Source organism: Anopheles bellator, chromosome 2, assembly GCF_943735745.2.
Source record: "Anopheles bellator chromosome 2, idAnoBellAS_SP24_06.2, whole genome shotgun sequence".
Taxonomy (NCBI): domain Eukaryota; kingdom Metazoa; phylum Arthropoda; class Insecta; order Diptera; family Culicidae; genus Anopheles; species Anopheles bellator.
Window position 1 is genome coordinate 20907645 of NC_071286.1, and position 22555 is coordinate 20930199.

At 51.3% G+C, this 22555-nt stretch overlaps 1 protein-coding gene across 1 annotated transcript in view; it reads right to left on the reverse strand.

The window, feature by feature from the left end:
- Positions 1-13844, reverse strand: part of LOC131207168 (mucin-2-like) — a 20393-nt gene extending 6549 nt beyond the window's left edge. The window contains exons 1-3 of the mRNA XM_058199779.1: positions 13778-13844; positions 1220-1429; positions 3-1171 (exon numbers count right to left, since the gene is read on the reverse strand). Of these exons, the coding sequence (XP_058055762.1) occupies positions 3-1171; positions 1220-1429; positions 13778-13844 (1446 nt within the window). The remainder of the gene's footprint in view (positions 1-2; positions 1172-1219; positions 1430-13777) is intronic.
- Between the last annotated feature and the right edge of the window lie 8711 nt (positions 13845-22555).

A 22555-nucleotide genomic window follows, 5' to 3' on the forward strand; every position in this document is an offset into this window, starting at 1 on the left:
TGATTCTGATTGTTCCACTGGTTATTATTGTTTGAGCCCTGATTTTGATTTTGCCACTGATTATTCGAACCTTGATTTTGATTATTTCCTTGATTGTTATTGTTTTGCCCCTGATTATTGTTATTCCACTGCTGATTCTGACCCTGGTTCTGGTTATTCCATTGGTTGTTACTACTTGATCCTTGGTTTTGACTGTTTTGGCCCTGATTTTGCCCTTGATTTTGATTGTTCCACTGGTTATTACTGTTTGAGCCCTGATTTTGGTTTTGCCATTGACTGTTCTGTCCTTGATTATTGTTGTTCCATTGGTTATTACTGTTTTGCCCCTGATTTTGGTTATTCCACTGATTGCTCTGACCTTGTTGTTGATTGTTCCATTGATTATTGTTATTTTGGCCTTGATTCTGGTTGTTTGACTGTTGGTTCTGTCCTTGATTCTGATTATTCCACTGATTGTTGTTGGATGAGCCCTGGTTTTGATTTTGCCACTGATTGTTTGAACCTTGGTTTTGGTTGTTCCACTGATTGTTACCTCCTGAGCTGCTTGAGCTACTACTGCTGCTACTGCTGCTGCTGCTGCTGCTGCTACTGCTACTACTACTCGAGCTACTTGAGGAGCTCGACCCGTCATTGCCTTGAGCCCAGGTACTCATATTGTTGTAGTTATTCATCTGACTTGCAAGCGATGACTGCGAGCTCGTCATGTTGGTTGTAACACCGTTTTGAGTCATCGAACTACTGCCTTGCGTCATGTTTTTGTCTAACGAACCATTGGACTGGCTGAATGACTCCTGGTTGACCACATAGTCGCTCGCCTTCATCTGCGAACATCGTTCGACCGCACTAGCGTGGTTGCACGAACTGATCCGGTTGTCCCAAGCCGTTCCATCACCGCACCGGAACGGGAGCTTGTCGTAGCTGCCGTCCCCGCGGGAGATACAACGGTAGAACACCTGACAATCGTTCTGATCCCCAACGAAGCCATCTTCTTCACACGGTACTCCATCATCTACGATCGGTTTGCTTCCGGACTGGGCGCCACTGGGCTGTTCCGTAGCGCCGGATACATTACCTTCCGGATTGACACTGTTTTCACCGTCACCCTGGTTGGACCCTGGCTCGTTGCCGCCCATCGGTTCCTGCTCGTTCTGCTGCATGGGCGGTTCCGGTTCTGGTGCGGCTGCCGGTTCCGGTTCCGGTGCCGGTCCGTAGCCACCACCATCGATTTCGTTGCCGCTCTCGCGGCACTCTTCACGGTCCGCATCGCGTGGATGCACGCAGACGTTATCGGTCATCGAAAACACGGTCCCCGGTCCACAGCGGAATTTGTACGGCGTTAGATGGTCACCTTCCTGCACACAGCGATAGAACACCGCACAGTCGTTCGGGTCGACGGCGAATCCTTCTTCCTGGCATTGAAACTTGGCAGCTGAAACGATAATATGTGTTCTTGGCTTTAATGGGGTTTTTATTCATTTATTATTAGAACCAATTTCGTTATCATCGCGCATTTGATAAAGCCAGAACATCGGCTACTTCTGACGGATCCAAGATGCCTTGAACCGTTCCGCGCCGCTCTGTCAGTCGGCTGGACTTTGATGCAATCGACAGTAAATCACTACACCGGCAGTGTGCCGATCGGTCCGGTCCGCCCGACTGAAGTACTCGGCACGGGTTTAGCGTGAGAAAGATGACCCAGCGCCAGTTACATCACCGCTGCGAGCGAACCCGGACCAACTGCTTGCAGTATGTTTTAGATGTGCCACAGATTGCCCCAGATATCTGCCACGATCGATAACGCTAAATTAATGTATTTGAAGCCAGGAGTGTCCAGGAGAGTTGTTTAATTGAATTGAAAGAATCTTTCGCAAACATCGCACCCCACTTCAAAGCGTTTAAGGGAAGAAAAACTTTCACACGAGCGACACGCTTCGAAACACGAGCTTGCACAGGACGATGGTACGAACGAGATAAGCGATGCCACCAAAGACACACAGAGAGAGAGAGAAAACGAATAAGAAAACAAACAGCTGACCGACGAGGGTGTCGATGAGGAGCGTAATTGATTTCTACGTTCCCATCGACGGTCCGGTGTCGGTTCCTTGACGGCCAGGTTTCGTATTCGCGGTGCTCGCCGGCCGCCGACAGGACCTACGGGTGGCTAGATTTATTTTCTGTGCCATCTTTGCCTTTTTTGTTTCCCCTTGGCATCCCCGGTGTCTGCCTCGGCGGTCGGCTCACCGGTTCTATGTTTATCGAGCAAGTCAATGCAAACACCTATCTCAGGTGCTGTCAGGCGCGAACAAGATTATCCCTTTATAACAGTCAATAAATCAGCCGTTGAGAGCGCCGATCGCCCTTCACCTTCCCGTGCAGCGATCACGGAGCACGCCGGGCAACTCCAACTGCTTGCGCCGTGCGTCGGCAGGCATATCTTTCCCTCGTTTCCCGAGCATCTTTTATTTATGCGTTCGCAACACGATAAACCTAATTGGATGTCATCTTCGGCTTTTCCATCATTGCACTCGACCCGATCCTGGGGTCCTAAGTCGGGGAAAAGGTTCAAGGTCTGCTCAGCCCGCGGTACACGATCCGGTTGCCGTGCTGACTCCACCGTCGGTGTACCGTCTTCAAACGGGGGCTTACGCTTACAGCTGCATCCGAGCTGCACACGGCAACTCCTGGAACCGGGATGACTGACGACTTGTGCGCCCGTGCGTGTGCGTGCGAAGGGAGACGGATTAATGGCGAGGAAGAGCGTTAAAAAAGTGCCAGGTACCGACACCGATTTCCCGAGCTGAGAGGTCTGCGTCTGCGAAGGAATACGATACCTCCTGGCCGGGTGTCCCGGTCGCCGTCGTCGTCGGCAGTGACAGGGGAGCAGATTAGCGATTGATTAAAACGTTTCAATCTGCATAAATTTACACCTTATTGTGTGGGCGCGGTGGGCGCGCAACCGGTAGCCAAGTAGCAGTGCCGAGAGAGGTGTAAATCGAGGCTCATTTAGCGCGATAAGCGCGCGACAAGAGGTATTTAGATAATGAAAGGGAGGGCGCCTCTGGGCCTGGCTGCGCCTCTGCTGGGCCTCTGATCGCCAGTTTTGAAGGCACTTTGATTGAGAGATTAGAATAATTGAACAGCTTTGGTGTGTTTTTGTTTATTTTCGCCCGTGTCGGTGCTCGTTGGTGTCCCCGAGCGTTACGGGCTGCGTTTGGGCGAAAGACACCGAAACAAATATCGTCAAGGATCGTCAGGGGCAAAGTGGGGCACAGAATATGAAACGAGCCACCGAATGGTCTAATTTGGCCCAAGCCTCGAGAAGAGGGGATGGCGGCCTCTGAAGGGGCGGTGTTCGAATCCCCATTCGAAGGTGCGAACGCATGAAATTGAATTTTCCACATGGTTGTGCGCTGTTTGGACGCGGCCCACACAATAGGAGTGCGGACGTGAATGGAAGTTTTCCACCGTTTTTTTTTTGGTGCTCCCTTCGGGCAGGGCATCGATTAGAAATGTTCTGCGAAATGTGAAAATCGTGAACGGCCGAAAACTCTCTCGCTCTCTCTTTCTCTCTCTGTCCTTCTCTCTCTCTCCTGCCCAGTGGTTAATCCCGGCTGGCCATAACAGCCCCATCGCTTGGCTGCAGATTGTATTATAGGAAATTACTTTCTTAAGTTGTTCACGTTATCATATCGCTTAGGTCTACCGCACTCGAGCGCCCGGACTGGTTCGGGGGCCGGTTCTCGGAAAAAAAGGGGACAGGCCCCGGCACGGCAAAGTTTTAATTTGTACTCGCTGCCGGAAGTGCCACTCGACGACGGAAATCACCGAGGAAAAGTGGCACCGAAATCGACTTTCGGGAGTTTCGCGTGTTTTTTGTTTTCGTCTTTTTTTTCGGTCCGGTTTCTGGGGGCTGGTGGCCTCGTACACCAGGATTGGAAAGCCTTTCCGCCAGCAGCAGCAGCGGCGGTAATGCGTGTGCGGCCGATTGGGTGCGGCGTTTGGGTCGGGTTTCTTCGATGCGCACGGAAAGTGTGTTTCCCGAAATCGGTGCGTATAATTTGATTTGAGAATCCTTTCTTTGCCGGTTGCCGGAGTTTGTGTTCGAAAAATGGTGGACGAACGCGCGTTGCTAAGATACGGCGTGCGTAGCACGTCGGATCGTTACCCGTACGATGTACGCGCAGTTTGACGAGGTTAAAAGTTATTCGGTAAACTCTGACACGGTGCTGTCTTGGGGGTTACTTACCACCGCTCATTTGGTAGTGTTCGCTAGGAAATGGAAATTCTGACACGGGATTGTTCGAGCTGTTGTTCGAAACCTACGCCGACTCAATTAGAACACAACCACCTATATTTTTGGCCACTTTTGGGTAAACGAAAGTGACAAAAGCGGTCAGCAATAATTTGACTTGCTGTAGGCCCACTGGAACATGAGTTTGACGAAGGAATTGGTGTTCAAGCATTCTTGTTGTACTTCGTAAGATCTAACACAAGTCGTAAGCATTCCGGATGAAGTAGTTCCTTCAGTCGGCACAAAAATTGTTTCAGGAACAAACTAGGAGCTAGAACTAGAAAATTGAAATGGGCACCGTATTCGCCAGGTACTGTGCCTTTGTGTGACTTCTTCCTTTCGTGGAAAACGTTTCGGGTCGGTTAGGATTGATAGGGGTGAAAATTGTATGTAGGTGTCCAAAGTCCAAAGTCCAAAGTCAATTCCCAAGTTTATTCCTAATCTAAGTAACAATCTAAGCTCTACGTAAATTTAGGTGTAACACAGCATTTGTTATTTAGTTTTACGGAGAACGAATCGTGTGTTCCAAATTATAATTAACGAGAGGGGTTCATCAAAAAGTAAAAACAAACGACCGTCAGGGAATGAAGCAATCAAACTGCAGTGTACCGAACTTCATCTACCAAATTTGGTGGGTTGCTAGCGACCCTTCCAGTTTCCAGTTCCGGCCCATAACTTGCGAGGAAGTAAGCGCCGAGCGCCGTCGTTGCGCGTCGTTAATTTACACGCGAAAAGAGTACAATACAAAACGTCGCACCAAAAGCAGCGCAAACACCCCAAACTCAAACTCGGCAAAACTGCACCGAAATAAATAAAGACGTGTCAACCGTCGGTCCGGGCCGCACCGGCATCGGCCGTCGGCCGTAGCACCCATCCCATCTGTCAGCGCCACGGAGAGCTGCAGGGCCCGCGGAAGACAATTTCTCACCAGCATTAAATCATAATGCTCGTCTTAAGCAGTATGCCTATTGCTGTGCCGGCGGTGGCCGTGTTTCCTGCGTGCCGGCTCATTTTCAGCTTCCGTTCCCCGTTGGTTATTTTCCGATTCCGGCCCCAGGCGTCGGCTCGCTGCGCACGGAGCTTTTCCGCGAGCCGTGTAATCCCCGGCCCAGCCGGGGCCGAGGGTTCAGCGTTGGCGGTGCAGTCGGGGTGAGCTCCTGCACTGTGTCTAATTTGGCACCGGCACCGCTTCGAGCCGAATTCGAGCTGCCGCCGGGCGATGGAAGAAAAACATTCGCCTCCGGCCGGTCTGGGCGGGTTCGCGAAGCGTAACCAACCCGGGCCCGGGCAACCGTCGCGCTGGTTAATGTTATCGTTTCACTTAATGTCGAAGCTCGGTCGGACCGGCTCGGATTGCAGTCCGACCAGCAGCGCAGTCACCGCACGCCGCTTGCGCTGCCTTCACAGCTGTGCCGCTAATCCGAATCCGGCTTCCGCGGCGGGCGGCGCACTGCTCAGAAGATAATAATTATTAATTTCTTTCCAGCCAGCCAGCCGGCCGGCCTGAGAGCGTTCCCCCGGAACGCTCGGCCGACCGACGCGCGTAGGCGACCGGAGTGCTGGTGCGGAGCGTGGGCCCGGGATTTTAGGGACGGATTTCGTAACGAGTTTGCGAAACGTGTAACTTATCACTTGGCCCGGGGGCGAGATGCGAGAATGATAGTCCGCAGAGACACCCGGGCTACCCGGTCGCAGTAGCAGTAGTGGCCCCAAAGACACCGGCGCACCAGTTAAGCGCACATATCCTCGGCCCCGGACGTGTGGAGGCGCCCTGCCGGCGGTTCGCGGCAGGCCGAACCGCCGTTAGCGGTGCATCCGAGGGAATAAATTATCAAATCAGATTATTTATAATTGTATGATATTATTTATTAGCTCCGGCGTCGTGTGACTTGTTCAGATTTATTCGCGCGGGGTGCGCTCGTCCCCTCCGCCACCGCCCGGAACGGCTCCTGGAACGGTTCGGGCCCCGGAACGGATGTTTGCGTTCTCAGGGTGTGAAAACCGGTGGAAAGTTTGCAGGCATCGGTAGCGGCGACGGCCAGCCCACATTTCCCGCTTGGCGAGGTCGTTCGAAAGATCCTGATCCTGGGTCGGTGCGGTCCGGCCCGGGCCGGGCCCCGGCGGTTGGAACAGGTTTACATAGGCGCAGTGCCTCCGGCGGCGATTATGAGTGGATTTTGACGAAGCGCCAACCAAGCCTGGCCTTAGCGTCCGTGGCCCGTGAGGGATTTACGTGCGAATGTGTGCAGGCGGGAGCGTCACGCTATCACCCCACCCGCGACGCATCGTTCCCACCCGGAGCCGTGGAAATGCAAATGTAGCCATTTCACAGTGAAGTGAAAATGCACATCAAATTGGTCCTTGCTCCGCTTGGGTCGGTCTGGGCGTGGGCGTGGGCTCCGGCGCAGCGGCCTGGTGATTTATTGCTGTTTGTTGCTGGTGAAATGGTATTTTGATCTGAAAATGTGCATCATAAATCAGGGCTTTGATTGAATGCGAAGTGGCGGAGCATCGGTACCGGTACCGGCTCGTGGCCCGAACCCGACCGCAAATGGGACCGGTGGAAATGATGATTGTTTATTTTTCCCCAAACGCGCTAACGGCCCAATCCGTTTGGGATCCGGGGTCCAACCCTTCGGACCTGGTGTCCGAGTTCGATTTGTAGTTTACATTAGAAGCGACCCAGAGAGCGAGAGAGAGAGAGACAGAAAGAAACGGAGTTCGGGATTACATTTTACAGCATCCCGTGGTACACTCACCAGCCGGGCGAGCTGTTTGCCGGTGATGAATCGTTTATTACTTTAACGGAATATTTTTTCAAGAGTTGGAGTTGCAATATTTATTGGAAAAATTAAACATCCTCAACACGAAAAGTAGTCCAACCAGTCCAAAAGTATATGCATCTGATTTAAACGCGTGTTATGCACCTCAAAAAAGTTCGCTATAAACTTTAGACGGACCAGTTTGAGGGTTTGGCCCTCTAATCGCTAAAGGTATACTAAATGTCGTGTGATATTAACACGATCTCATCTTCTTCTCTCATTACGACTAGCTTACCCTGATGTTGACTATGAGTCTCCGTATGTAACCACCACATCATTCTCAATAGAAAAATAACGAAAATTTTACAAGAGGCTTCACCCTTTAAACCTCGAAAAATGCCAGAAAAGAAAACTCTGCTGGCACCGCCATTATTGGCGCGCCCGGAGCGCTGTCGAGAATTAACGGGCGAAGAAGAAAAGCCAAGCGGCTCACAATAACAGAGCCGAAAGTTATGGCCCCCCGGACGTATTGGGCAAGTTTCGTCCGAAACGGCGAACCCACCAACCGCCGAGATAAAATACTTTCGATTGAGCCATAAAAAAGGGGTGGCAATGAAAAAGTTTTTCCCAAACCGAACGCTGCTGAGAAGCGGCCCCCAGAAAAAAAGACGAAACGACGAAAAGCGCTGCCAGCCGGCGGTCGGTCGCGGAATAGAAAAGCAATAAATATTATAGGTTATAATTCATCGCTGTTGTCATATTTCCGTACAGTGTTGTCATCGTTTGGCACTTTAGCCTTCCGCCCCGGCCGGCAGAAAAATTCTGACGTACGCCGCGTCCGATTATCGCCGTGTGCCGACTTATCGGCAAGTCTAAAATTCGGTGAAAAGAAAGCCTTACGTCCGCCGGGAAACTTTTTCCCGAACGGCGTAAGTTTGTTCCGCACCGAGACCGACCCGCTGCAGGACCATTCGGTGCCATGGGTCACACCATTAATTGCTTCCACGCGCGACAGCTGTTGACGACTTTCCACATTCGCCCCGGGCTTGCCACACGTGTGTGGCAGAAAGTTAGGACCAGCGAAGTTGTGGACGCATCCTCTACCTTAATCTCACACTAGCCCACTTCGTCCGGGTGATTTTTGTCTGCTTTGTGCGCATAAGTGTTGCGATGTTGCTCTAATGCTTCGAGAAACCCTTTTTATCTACTTCGAGCGAATTGGGTTCTCCGGAACGCGGTCTGGAGCCATTCCATTCCTGGGCGGGCTAGAACTCCGCGTTAATAGCTTAATCAAGTATCAAGCGGCTCACCGACGGAGGACCAAAGGACACCCTCTCTCCGTGCAGAGAAAGCGGCAGAGATAAGGCTGACACCTGGAGCTATGAGCCGGGGTAATTATCGTAAATGTTCATTCCGCGCCCCGTGGATCGCTCTGGTCAAGAAGCTCCCGGCGAAGGAGCCGACTCGTAAAAGTCGAACCGTGTGGCGAATGAATTTTATCGTGCGGCCCCACCGAAAAGGACACCGAACCCCGACCTTCACGCACTTCACCGACGCATAAAGACGCAGCGTTCGCGCAGTGTTCGGTTTCGGCACACCGGCAGCCCACCGGAAAAGGTCGCCGGAAATGGCCGTCCACGGACTAATGCCGTTGAGTGGTGATGCTTCCGAAAACACGGGAGACGATCTCAATCCGGAGTTCGGACTTGGGACTTCCTACCGGTCGGGTTAGTCACGGGGCATGGGCTGGGATTAATGTAATCGTAATAACAGTTACAATGATAATAAACCTTCACCGCACCCGGCGGTGGTGGTGGAACTGATACTGTTGCGGGCGCGGCCCTTTTCCGACCGGGCGTCGCACGTCGTTTAAAAAGCTGGCCTCCCCCAACGGGCTGTCAACCCCGACACCAGCAGCACACGCCGACTTAAGCGGTTGCTAAAGGTCGCTCCGGTTCCTGTGGCGCGTCGAAGGAGGAAGGAGCGAAGGACCCAACCAGTAGCACTGCCACACCAGTGCCGGTAATGATAATGATCATCGCCTCGAAATTATACCCACAATTGGCGTGGCGTAGAGTGGAGACTATTATTATAACCGCAGCCCACGAAGACCCAGCCCTATGGCTGATGGCACGCAAGGGATGGGCGCCTCTAGCCGTTCTCTCGTTATCACCGGGTCCTGTGCGTGGCTCCTCGTCGTCACCCCTGAGACGGAGGTGTGTGATTTTTCACTTCATTCAGTGGCGTCTTTTTAATTTTCACTCAGTTAAAACCGGGCACCGGCGATCGGCACTGACGTTTGATGGGCTGGGCGCACCCAGACCGGCCTGCCGTCCGGTCCCGGGAATGTAATTGTTGGGCTGGTCGGGAACGGGAAAACCACACCGCGTGGCGCGCGAAAGTGATTATTTGCCGTCGGAAGGTGAAAAACGATGATTGACGACGGGGGAAAAACAACGGTCGAGATTGAGAAATGAAAATTGAATCTAAAGGCAACAGATATGGGATCAATTGGTGGTTAATTGCGAAATTGATATCCCCGATCCCGGGCAAGGAGGGGCGCACGTGGACGAGGAGCCTGGACGTTAGGTCCAACGGTGGGATAAATAGGGAGCTCGCGTGATGTGAGGCGCTCGGTTACGTTCCTCACGTTAATTGATGAAAGGCTTCATTATCACTGGAGACCATGATCGCCGTGGGACGGAAGAGCCCCAAGCACCGAGGCTGTTGCACTTTCCTGATAGGTTTTTTAAATTAAATTCCATAATAATTGAAGAACTTGGCCCTCTGATGGCTAATGATCTGTAGAAATGGAAATTGTACTCAAAGTCTACTTCGATTGGCCCCATTTTGTTGTTCCACTCACTGGACTGTCGTTCGGTTGGTAGTTATTTAAACAAGTAAGTGACGTAGCATGGACTTTCGACAACTGCGTCCATCGATAGAGTTCCATTCAGTGCTTAGCTACGTGGAGTATTCTCTTTCATCTCACACCGGTAGCATGTGGCGAGCGCGACTGGACCTAGAACCCGATTACAAATCTCCTTATTGGAACCGACCGACCCCCGGGCGGGATAATCGGCGGTCGGCAACCACGTGGTCCCGTGGAGCCTCCGCCGGACTGTTTATCTTAGATCGGTCGGCCATTGTGACTAATTGTATTGCCGTCGTCGATACTTAATCGTCCGGCTGCGGTCAGCCCGTCCTGGAAGGCCAGAATTCCTTGACCCCGGACGACACGGTTCCCGGGACCCGGGACCTAACCATAAGCGCCAACCGCGCGCCGGAGTTGGCTGGGCCTGGACCGCCACGGCTCCGATCGTTCATTAATGAACTGGTTTGACAGAAGTCATTTCTCGCCGGCCCCGGGGAGGATGCTACCCAGACGGGGATGCCTGGCCAGCGGCGATGCTGGGACCTGCCGCCGGGAGTGCAACGACCCGGGCCGGTGGCCGGACATCAACGTTGTTGCTAGTGTGTGCTAGTGTATCGTTATGAGCAATTGCATTTGCATAAAACCGCAATAAATATCGGTTTTAATTGCCCTTCGAAGACACGACACGGCGGTGTGTTGCTGCAGTGCCGGCGTTCTGCGTTTGCCATCGGTCTGGCGAGGCTACCCCCTTCGCCATCCCTTTCGCCTCAAAACCATGTCTCGCTAGGCGCTTTGGGGGTAGCTGGAAAATTCTGCCGCCTGCGGGTCAGATCGATAGCAGCGCGGTTCCCGCAGTGACAACAAGTGATGGGCGTTACGGCGAATGTACCGTTGTGCTGTGTGCGAAATCCGATCGCCTACCGGGGGCCGAGCCCTGGCCGCGTGTCCTGCCACCGGGCGCAGGGAGAGAGCGCGGTCCTAACACAGCGGTAGGCAAATATTATTCCGAGGATAAACACGGTCATCAATCACGCTCTAACCGTTCGGTAGTAGCCGGGGCGGTTCTCAGTAACCATTATTCCCAACCGCCTAGCCCTCCGCCCAGACTCTGACGGGGTCGTCCCGATTCTGCGTTGCGTACGGTTTATTTATTTGCGCCCGCCGATGTGAGGCTTAGCTGACACATTTTTTTTTTGCTTTCTGTTCCCAACCAGCCGACCATCAGCCGACGGATCAGAAAAAAGCGAATCAATTCCACAGTCTGGTCCGGGTCGGCGGACCAATACTGGGGCTAGCTGGTAGCGTGACTTTCGCCCCAAAAGTGTCATCAATCGTTCCCGATTGGGTGTGGGGTTAATGGATGGGCGATCGTGGGCACCTCGCGATGCTGGGACAGGAAGCAGATTTGAACCCAAAATGGATTCTGCAACGGGGATGCAATTTTCAATCGCTCAAATCCGGTACTCGTGCGCTCGGGGATTCTTGCATTTTTCGTTTTTGTGTCGAACGATGGAAAAATGCTTTTACGCCGAACCGACCGGGCTGGGTGAGTAGAAGCACCATGGTCGCTGCGAGGACAGTTAGAAAAGTTTGCGAAGGATGTCGGTAGCGGGTGCGGCAGTGGGGAACAGAGAGTCTAACCCGAGCTGGCGCATAGTGTTGCAATCCCGGTCGTAGAGGCGCATAGATAAATACAAAAAACAACTTCAGAATCGATTCCATGCTTAGGTATTCGAAAGGCTTCCGGAGTTGTCTCCAAAAGTTGGCTAAGAATAAGAGGACTTCCGTGTGAATGTTGTGAATAGAAACATAAACTTTTAAACAAAGCGCCGCCTTTTGGGTGGCGAACTCGGTCCAGCACCCCTTCCGGATGGTCCGCCGCCCGGTCCCAGTGGTCAATGTGAGCGCCTTTCCGTTGCACGTGGAACCGATATCGATGGCTTCTGACATTTTGCCAAATCGGTCGGCTAGATGCAGAAATTCGAAATAGCGTGCATTGGGGAAGGGGAAGGCGGTTGCGGTCGGCAAAGGATGGCGAGTGTCGTCGAAAGTCTTCCCAGCTTTTGTTGGGCCCGAGCCGGAGGCATATTTGCGATAGGCATCGTCAGCTGCAGCCACCATACGGTGGTGCGTTTGACAGAGAATTGACTTCAGCTCCGGATGAATTGATTACAGTTTTTGGTATTCAGTCATTTTGACAGTTTAATTATGCGCGTTGTCTACTCAACGCAGTTCCAAGACTGTTGATAACCAGAATCCAGCTGTGGTTCGGGTCCGAGTGAAAAGCGATACGACAGAACCAATACGTCCAGGTGCACCTGTTTTTGATGCGCGAACGGCAGTAGTTTATAAACTCGGGAATAAACTCACGAGTGGTGCTACAGTGATGCAGATTGCAACAAAGAATGATCTGGTACCGCATTCTTATCACCGATGGGTTTAAAAAAATGTATTTGAGAACATTGTAACTGTTTAAGTATTAATTGTACTGTTGTAGATAGATCTAGACACATTTCTTTACCGCAAACAATGATTTGCAGGACCAGAAGGGCGTGGTCTATAATGAGCTGCTAGGGCCTAGTGAAAGGGACAATATCAACCACTTCCACGTCAACAGTTTGATTAACTTTTATAGTACTAGTAAGGGCAAAAACAGATGCTCGCTGTTCCCTTTTACGAACATATTCCAACGTCCACTGGCAGAAAACGACTTGACCTTTCGAACAGGAGCAAGAATTAATGAATTCCCTGAGTATGATCCCTACGCAACAGGCCGGAACACGACTGTCATCTGAAACGGATCAACTCTGGTAGTCTTACCATTCCCCTCCTTTGTAAAGGTCATTAACAATCGATCCCGACATTCTTTAAACATTTTTTGCCCCGCAACTTGAAGAATGCGCAACAAAAACACCATCGATGGACATCTCAACTGGCGACAGAATCGAGCTGTAGCCATTTGTTTGCTGCCAACCATCCTGCTCATCCCGCATCGCCTCATCCTGGCAGCCCGAAAAAGGGCAACCGCAGGTTTCAGTCTCGCGGCCATTACGTTCCACGTCGCGTTCAGCGAAAGGTTTCCCTGGCCAACCGGCGAACGGCGAAGCCGATGGTTGTTGTGGTGGTTCTCCTTCGACTCCGTTCGATGCAATTTGCTTGTCACATTTTCAACGGTTGTCCGCGTCAAACCGGGGCGCCCCGTTCTCCTGCGTCCCCACTTGCTCGAAGGCGTTGCTCGGTGAGCATTCGATGCAAGACCCAGACCTCGCACACATCCTTCACGCATCACGCGCCGCGGTCTGCGAAAGAGTGATAAATAGCGCATGCGGTTGATGACGTTGCAGTGCCGGGTTGCTGAACTGTCTTTGCGATTATTTATGCTGGCGAAAATCAACCCGCCGGCGGCAGCCGTCCGCAGGGAGCGGTTGCGGTTGCGGCTCGTTGTGGCCTTGCTCAAGGTCGCCTACGTTCTCCGGTCGTGACACTCCGCCGGCCCCGAGGTGATGAGTCGAATGGTAATTGACATAACGGAGGCTCGCGCGCATTCCACGCGCACGGCTCGCGTGGAACTGCGCCCGGTGAGAGGTCGTTTTGAACGATTTTTTGAAACGACCGTTACAAGCTGAGCAGTTCTCACCTGACGTCACGTCGTCAGTTTGTAGCGTGACGAAAAGTAATATCAAAACTATCAATTAAGACACGTTTACACGGATTAGGTTAAGAGATTACGATTGTTTCCATCGTTTTGCTGACTTCAGCCGGGTTCTGATGCTCGTGCCACGTGGGCCACGCAGAAAAAAGGGCCACAATGGGTTGGATTTCGTTTTTCGCCCGATCGTTTTCACTTACCTTCCGTCGAGACGGCCAGGGCCAGCAACAGGAAACCGACGGACCGGACGATCCGCTTGGTCGCCATCTTTCCGCCGGTAGGGTCGGCGTGCACCGTTCGCTTCAGTAGGTCCGGAGGCCCGAGCGGCGCTGGCTGCGTGGTGCCCTAGGCTGAAACGATGGAATGCAAAGCGATGGAAATTAGTCAGTAATGTGTCCGCGAAAGGTTGCGCTACTCCGAGGACTCCGGGAACGGCGTGTGCGTGGGCACATTTCGTGCCGCCGGCTCTAATCGGTGCCGCGTTTCGCGCGTTAATGCGTTTGATTATCTGCATTACACGGTAATAAAATTAGCAGCTTATCCACTCATCATCATCATCATCATCATCATCCTGGTCATACGGCCAACGAGAGCTGCGTGTTACTGCCACGTGGGGGCGTTCGTAAATAAAGCGTCGATTAAACGTGGCCGAGTTGAATTTGCATTGAATGTGATTACAGGGCCACCGCCGGAAGCCGAAGCGGTGGCGGCGACGGTGGGCAGATTTCCCGGGCGTCCGCCCTGGCGTGCGGAAAAGCTAATTAAATGTCGTTTGACTAACCCCGTTCCCCGTGCACCGGGCCGCACCGCATTCCGCTGGCAGCAAGGAGGGAAAACTCCCACTCAGCGCATTTTTTCGAGCTCCTTCTTTCGGTGCGAGCAGCCGGAAATTGAACGCGGTTGAAAACGGTCCACGGGCCGAACCACTCGATCGGCCGGCCGGGTCGGACGAAGAAACCAAGAACGCGTCAATAAGAACGAACGAACAGGAAGCAGAAGAAGCGCAGCTGCGGGGGGGGGAGAAAAACAGGAAGCTGCACTTAATTGCAGTGTTTGGGTTGCGCGAGGAGAGCCGAGTGTACTAGACGCGGTTCTCGCCGCGGCCGCGCGCGCAAAAGGATGCGTCGTCAACGTCGGGGATGGGCAGATGAGAAAAATGGCAGCGGCGGAAAATTAATAGCAGCAGGATCTCGCACGCCGAGGTCCGTCGAGCAGAGGTGGTAAAGAGTAGATTAAAAAAAGCATAAATTAGAAGCAATTATTTTTTATGATTACAGCGCAAAATTACCATCTTTCTCGTTAATAATGTATCATCAGTCTTGCGGAGTCGTCGCCGGCCACTAAGCGCCGCGTTGAGTGGCCGCTCCTTTTTTTCGAAGCCATTTTTTGCATCATCCTTGTTGGCGATCTCTTGGACGTGCAAATACGGGGCAAACCCTGGCCAGCGTCTGGCACTGTTTTCCGCGGCTGGCGGATTACATTGGTGGATGCAGCCCAAAAAAAGCGGGTTGATCTAAAAGGATTTTCCCGCTTCCCGGCCAGCCCAGTGAAGAGTTAGTTAATTAATAATATTCGTATAACTTGTGCGCGTTGGTCTTGCTGCGGTCGGGTGGTCGGTTTCATATTTCGTAACCTACATCCGGTTCCGTGCGGGTTTCGTGGACCACCAATTAAAAACAATTCCGAGTTGCGGAGAGCACTGTTCCGCCCAAGCCACTGGCGACTGGGGCGGACAGGAAACCGAACGAAAACAAACAGCGAGAGAAACCGACAAATGGCATTCCACTTCTGCCCCGCGAGAAACCCCTCCACCCCACCCGGTTTTGACAGATGATAATTTTCTTGTGAGCTGTCAAATTAATCTTCACTCTTGGTTATCTTCTTTTGGCACATTTTTCTTGCGCCGCTCATCACGAAGCGTGTCGTATGGCTGGAGAAAAAAATGACGCCCCGTAAAGAACGGTTGTCTCATGCACTTAATTTATTTCCGCCATCAGCACTATCGGATCGCTGGTGCCCGGGGAAATGATAGAGACGTCAAACTGGCTGGGCCGCGCACCGGTTTGCCAAGTGCCTGGACTGGCATTGAGTGTGAATGCCCAGTTAGGGCTGCAGCAGGGCAGAAAATCGTAAATTGCACAACGTTCGTCGGAAAAGTTCTTAAGCCACTGGCCCGCTGGAGCGGGAGATTACGGCCGGTGTGCCGGCGGCGACGTTACACCACTTTATCGATTATGGTGTTTATCGACATGGCTTCGATTTGTCGTTTGCAGCTCGTAAGCCGCTGGGGTTAGACCAAATGGGCTACAGTAAACCTTCACAATCCCCAGCAGCAATGTTCCCGGGGGCCTGCAAGGTGTACGCTTATGATTTCTGCCGTGAATATGCTTTTCGTGGGCCATTTCTATTCCGTTCACTTGCTGCAATTCACGAAAACTGTAAATTGTCACTATTACTGACCTGTGTTTGGAGGATTGTTTTCAGAGAATAACTCGGATCAGTTGCACAGGCACACAATTACATAATTGGTACGGTAATTCTGCGCCAGGCGTACTATTACCGAAGGGTACTGCGATGCGGCGACTTTATCCTCGTTACAGTTGCAGTGAAATGGTAATTATTTCCCAGGGCCTGCTTGATCGGGCGACGGGGGACAGAAAGAGTTTGTAGCATGCCATGTTTGCGCCGTGATAATGTTTGTCATGCCGTCGCGCGATTGCTTCATTTGTCGGCGGCAGCAGCATAAATAACTGTGCACAGATATAAACTTGTTTGCTCTGGGCTCGCTAATCGCCTGCTACCAGTGCGGCTACTGGCGCGCAGAGAGTCGCCGATGGTCGGACTTGCAGATGGAACTGCAGACGCTCAGCCAGTCCGACTGTCCTTGTCCTGGGGCCGGGGCTAAAAATTGCCCACCTTGCCGGGCCCACCGATTGCACGCGTATCGTACATTCGTGTCCATTCCCGGGGAGGCCAAGGAAGCCACCGGGCGCAATCGTCTTGCGACGGGCGGCCAGCAGGTCGTTCAACCTTCGCGGCCACCTTCGCGATTCACTATTGAAATTAAAAGTAACAAGCAGGCTCCCCGGGGCCGCTGCCACGCCCTCCCCCCGCCCCGCGCAAGTTGTGGCCGAGCTCAATCGTCGAGTTGTCTAGAGTTGTCGACTGACAAACCTGTTCTTGCATACCCGATTGCAGGACACGCGCTCTCTGGACACTCGGGTGGTCAGTTACATAAGCAGCAGCGGGAGAGAACTTTGGACTCGCGCGTCGGCCCAACATGACGTGGAAATCGTGGCTTAAATCATGCAACATTCTCTTCCCACCGGTTTCTTCGCCACTGGTTTCTTCGGGTCGAGCGATCTTGAACTTGGCGATGACGGACTCCGAAGGAGTCGTGCCCGACGCGGCCACCTACTCCCGGACGGTAGGTAGGTGAGTGACACCGGGCCCCAGCGCAGACCACGCAACGAACTGTTTCCCGTTGAGTGCGCTGCCGAAGCTGCTGCAGCTCCGGTCTTACCCTGCCGGTGTAACCGCACGTGCAGCGCAACCGGATTTTGATTAATTTATTCATGATGCTGTCCGCGGCTCGCTCGGTTGGCTTCCAGATTGGCTCGTTTTGACGTTTGTCTGACAGGACCGGCCCGGGAGCCATCCGCCGGACTGCCGGACTGCTCGGGTCCGTTTTGGAAAACAAACAATCTGCGGTTGGCTGGCGCGCGATGGTGGTGGTCCCGTGCGTTGACTACGCTGGGCGGTGATACACTCCGCGCGATACACGGATCGCCGGTATCGCCCAGTCAGCGGAATCCCAGACCAGCCCAGGTTGTCAGGATGGATTTCAATCATTAAAATTGGAAGCCGGAGTCGAACGAGTTGCTTAGAATTCAGCAGCTACAAAAACAACGCTTGTAGCGCTTTCATCCATTGATGTTGTTAAAGTAATTTTTTCTCAGTAAAACTAATACGAGGGTCACTATTTATATTTCGGGAATAGGAACAAAAACAAATAGTGAAGCTGCGAATATATTTTTATTGTTTTTCAAAGTACTCGCCACGATGATCGATACACTTTTGCATGCGCTTAAACCAATTTTCAAAGCATTTATTCCATTCCGAATGAGGTATCTCCAAAACATGATTTTTGAACGCTTCAAGAGCTTCTTCGGGCGATGAAAATCGTTGACCACGCAGTTTATTCTTCACGGATGGGAACAAAAAGAAATCATTGGGTGCCAAATCAGGGCTGTACGGCGGATGACCCATCAATTCGATGTTTTGAGTGCTCAAATAGTCTCTTGTTTGAGCCGATGTGTGAGAGCTGGCATTGTCATGATGAAGAACAATCCGACGTCTCTTGTTTGTTTTCCTTATTTCACCGAAGATTTCTGGCAAACAGATGGTTGTGTACCACTCAGAATTTACTGTTCTACGATCCTCTAGAGACACTGTTGCAATATGACCAGTTTTTCCGAAGAAACAGGCCACCATTTTCTTTGAAGTGCTTCGTGTGCGAACAACTTTTGTTGGATTTGGTTCATCTTGGAACACCCATACAGTCGACTGCTGCTTACTTTCGGGCTCATACGAATATATCCATGATTCGTCACCTGTCACGATTTTATAAACGTCTTTTGAAGCACCGCGATTGTATTTCTGAAGCATTTCTTTGCACCAATCGACACGAGCCTTTTTTTGAGCGATTGTCAAATTATGTGGGATCCAACGTGAACATAATTTTCGCACAGCTAAGTGTTCATGTAAAATCGCATATATGCTGGTGGAACTAATGCTTAGGGATGCCTCAATCTCACAATAGGTTACATGACGATCTTGCTTAATCATTTCGTGCACAGCATCGATGTTTTCTGGCACTACAGTCGATTTTGGACGACCTTCACGAAACTCGTCGGACAGCGAACTACGACCACGATTGAATTCACTATACCAGCGATACACAGTGGTTTTTGATGGAGCTTCATCGCCAAAAGTCAAATTAAGTTGATTGACGCACTCTTGTTGTAATAATTCACGTCGAAAGTCGTAAAAAATCATCGCTCGAAAATGTTCACGATTCAGTTCCATTTTTTTGCCGAGACGAAACTTTCAACTAAATATAAAATAAACAAATAGCGTCCGTATGACAAAATGTTCTGAGTACGTATGTCGTCAAAAATGTCAAACTTTACGATGGAACCATCAGATGGATTCACATGACATCAGTGTTGCCAATTCCCGAAATATAAATAGTGACCTTCGTATTCATTAACAAAAGGCTTCATTCCGGGAGTGATCGTTTCACTGCGGCTATCGTTAAGAATATGTTTTTTCTTTTGTTATACTCTCAAAAACAAACTCAAAAAAATTCTACAAAAGCTTAAATGTGCCAAATGTCAAAGGCCTCCGTCGCCGTTTTGGCAGGTAGTTCAAGTCTGGACCTAGAAATCAATATTTTTACTGACACAAAACTAATCGCGTAATTGAACACAAATCACGAAAATTTCAAATGCATAACATGAAAAGCTTCAGTCCTTTTCAGTTTGTTTAATAAAATTCCCGAAAACAGTTCCATCGACCAATCCTCACGTCTCCCGTTAGCAGTTTGACACAATGGAGTCATCTTGCCCCACAGCAGCTTCTGGTGTTCTAGGGTTGAATCATCCTTCAGTTTCTGCCACACCGCCTGTGGCTCCCGCGAGCATAATTCATCCCCGGATTGAAGGGCCTTTAAATCCCACGTGAGCCCTTATCGCCGGAATCGGTTTTGAATGAACAGCGGCATTAAATAAAGCACGCTGATGAGATTTCGCAATAAACAACGTGTAGCCAAAGCGTTTTACTAGCTCCGGCCGGCGGGCGGGATGCCGATGCTGGGTGCTGGCCGTCTATTTTCCTGCTTTCTCCTGCTACGGAAAACCACACACTCCCGGGTCGATTGTTCCCGGGTTTTCCCGTCTATATTCCGACGTAATGTGGGGGCACCGGTTTTTCATCGAGTCAACCATTCGGAAGGAATTCCGTGAAGGTGAAGAAAAGCAACAATAGCAGTCGAGCAGCTTCGCTCGTCTCCAGCCCAGCATTGGCCGGGTCAGACGGGATGACGATAAAAAAGAATAAACCACAGCCACACATCGCTACAGCTAATTTATTTTTATTGCCTGCGCCTTGTCGAGGCCGAGGTTCGGTTTAAAGTTCGGCACTGCAGGGTAGGGCCAGGTCCTTCCGCTGGGTTCTGGTCCTGCGAAGGAGCGCAACCTTGGGACCGGCAGTTTGGGGCGGCCAGTGTTACGGCACGTGCGTGTGTGAAACGATTGAGTTGATTTTCCCGGGAAGGCCAAATTTAGGAGTGGTCCTTTCGTTCGTGGTAGAGGAGCTTAATTTAATACTTCACGAAAAATTGACTGAATAACTTCACCGTGCTGGAACCGGCAAGAAGAAAGCCTTAATTCAAAGGAATTTAAGGGTACCATAAATACCGGGTCGGGTGCTAATACACGCTTGAGCTATTGTCGAAGGCAGGATGCCTTTAAGGCTCGCAGCAAAATAGGTGACAGTTTATCAGTGGCACTTTGAGGCCTGCAGGGAACGAGCTTGAAACGGTTTTGTCCTGGTCGTGTCCGAGAGAACATGGGGCTTGGGCGGAATGTCGTTAGCAGCGTAACGATAAGTGAAGTGCATCAAACAGCACCTTAACAATAATGAGCCCGGTATGGTCGATTCAATCTGACAGTGACAGATACCACCAGACGCTAGATGAGATTGGAATCGATTTTTCTCGTCTCCCACGGGGCCCGGGGAGAACGCTTCGGTCACGCTCCGAACGTTGCCGAGATTGACGCCGAGTACGGCTGTGCGCGATGAATTTAATTTCACTGATCATAAATTTTATTTCATTCATCTCAGAGCACCAGCAGCACATCGCCCTTCGGGTGCACAGTGGACCTAGACTGCCCGGCCGAGCAGCGAGCATGGTGGTCAAGATTTTATTTCACTCGCTCCGACGGCCTACAGATTATGGGCGCCATATTTATGCGCCATTTTGTGCCCTTCGTTGGACTTGTGCGTCATGTACGTGCATTTAAAAGATGAATATCTTGGTCGACGATGGAAGACTTTTGATCAATAGCCTGCCCGAATCTCTTCCACTGTCTCAGTCAGTCCGGCGGATTGGCTCCGCTTTGGGTCCAGCATTCCGTCGTCCAGTGTGGATAGGGTTCCAGTTCGGTGGTGAAGTTAACTCACTTGCCCGAGAGCGCCTAGATGCAGCATTAACAGCACGGAACATCACAGAACATCGCCCAAACTGCGAAAATGCTTTTAATGAGCATCTCCGCATTAGAACGAATCCTCGCCGGCTCCGGAACAAGCGTGATCCTTGATTTTACGATGGCCAATCTTTGGAATGGACTCTTTACGACCCCCGACCGTGCTAACAATCGTAATGTATTCCCGGCCCGGCTAAATGATGGAGGCGGCCGAAGCATAGATCGGGTTGAGTCGTCGTGGCCGCCGAGGCATATGCTCGCCACCAACTACGACATCACACGTATTCTATTGAGCGTGAATGATGAGTTGTCGGTTAAAAGGGAATGATTGATAATGATGGTTGAACCGGTTAGAGCGGCTGATTTGACCCCCCACGGTATCGAATGACCCCGGTGTCCTTCGGGCGGCCGAGGAAGATGAAGCCGGAGCGAAGAGGATTGTTTTATTGGCAGCTTGCCAGCGTGGCCGCGGACGTACCTTTGCCTAATTACACGGCATCTGATTTCACGCCGCTTCTTTGATCGAGCCCGGTGCTGATCCTTCCGATGCGGATTTAATTGAATTTAAACCGCGGTACTGAGCGTAACTGTTCGCGAAACGTAACAATTGTCAGCATTTAATTGCACATAATTGCATGTAAGATTATGTTTTTTTAGTGCTTAATTAAAGTTCACCTCAATCACTTTGCGGTTTGCAGTTTTAAAATAACTCGTGTTACTTTTATTATTGAGGAACCGGGAATTATCTTTACGGTCGGGATCGGTGGGTTTTTTTCGGGCAACGACGTACAATTTGGAACTGAAGCAGTTAAATAAGACGAATCATCATCAAATGGTTGTCGGATTCGTTTATATTTTTAGCGTACCAGTTGGAATAATATTGCCATTTTACTACCTTTGTTGCACTGCTTCTTCTGTCCGGATTGAAGCGGTTTAAAGGCCCTATGCCAGACAGGATCAATTTCGCCGTCGCCAAAAGTTACCGTTAATGTTCAATTTATGGCAGGACACAGGAATCGCGTGCCACTCTCGGCAATGAAGCCTCCGGGGGCTCTGAGTGCAGTCCGGGGGCTCATGAATAATTGTACGCGTCAACCGTATTGATCACCTCTGCCTCAGCCTCTGCGGTTGGTCCGGACGGAGATACTGGGTTCGAGTGCAGTGCGTTAAAATATCCATCGCAGGGCGGCGCACCGAATAACGGAATGTGGAAAGTTATGAACCTTCACCGTCGTCGTTCTTGGTTATCTTAAAACAACTGTATTTTACTTTCTTTTACGAATAATATATTGTCACGTGTCATCACTTAAATCTCACGCACAGCCCGAAAGATAAACAGCAAACGAAAAGGGATACTCTTGGAGCTCCGGCGGGTCGTTGGAACCAGTTTGCGAGCCGTCCTTGTGAAAATTCGGTTGAACAAATAATGCGCGTGAATGAAGGGTTACCGGCGGCCTTCGTTAATGCCCCCCCTTAAATTGGTGAAGTTTGCGATCCGTTTCAGTGGTGCGCAGGCCTCCCCGCGAAATAGCGGGCTCGAAAACTGGCCGCATCCGCCCAGGAATTGCATCCGGTGATCGATTCGCGACACCAGCCCACAACGGCCACCGAATGAACCGGTAGTGGCCCCGGTCGGTGCATTAGTGGTGCCGGAATGCACCTAGCTGCACGTTCACCACCTTCACTGTCACCGGGTGGGTCGCATCGTGC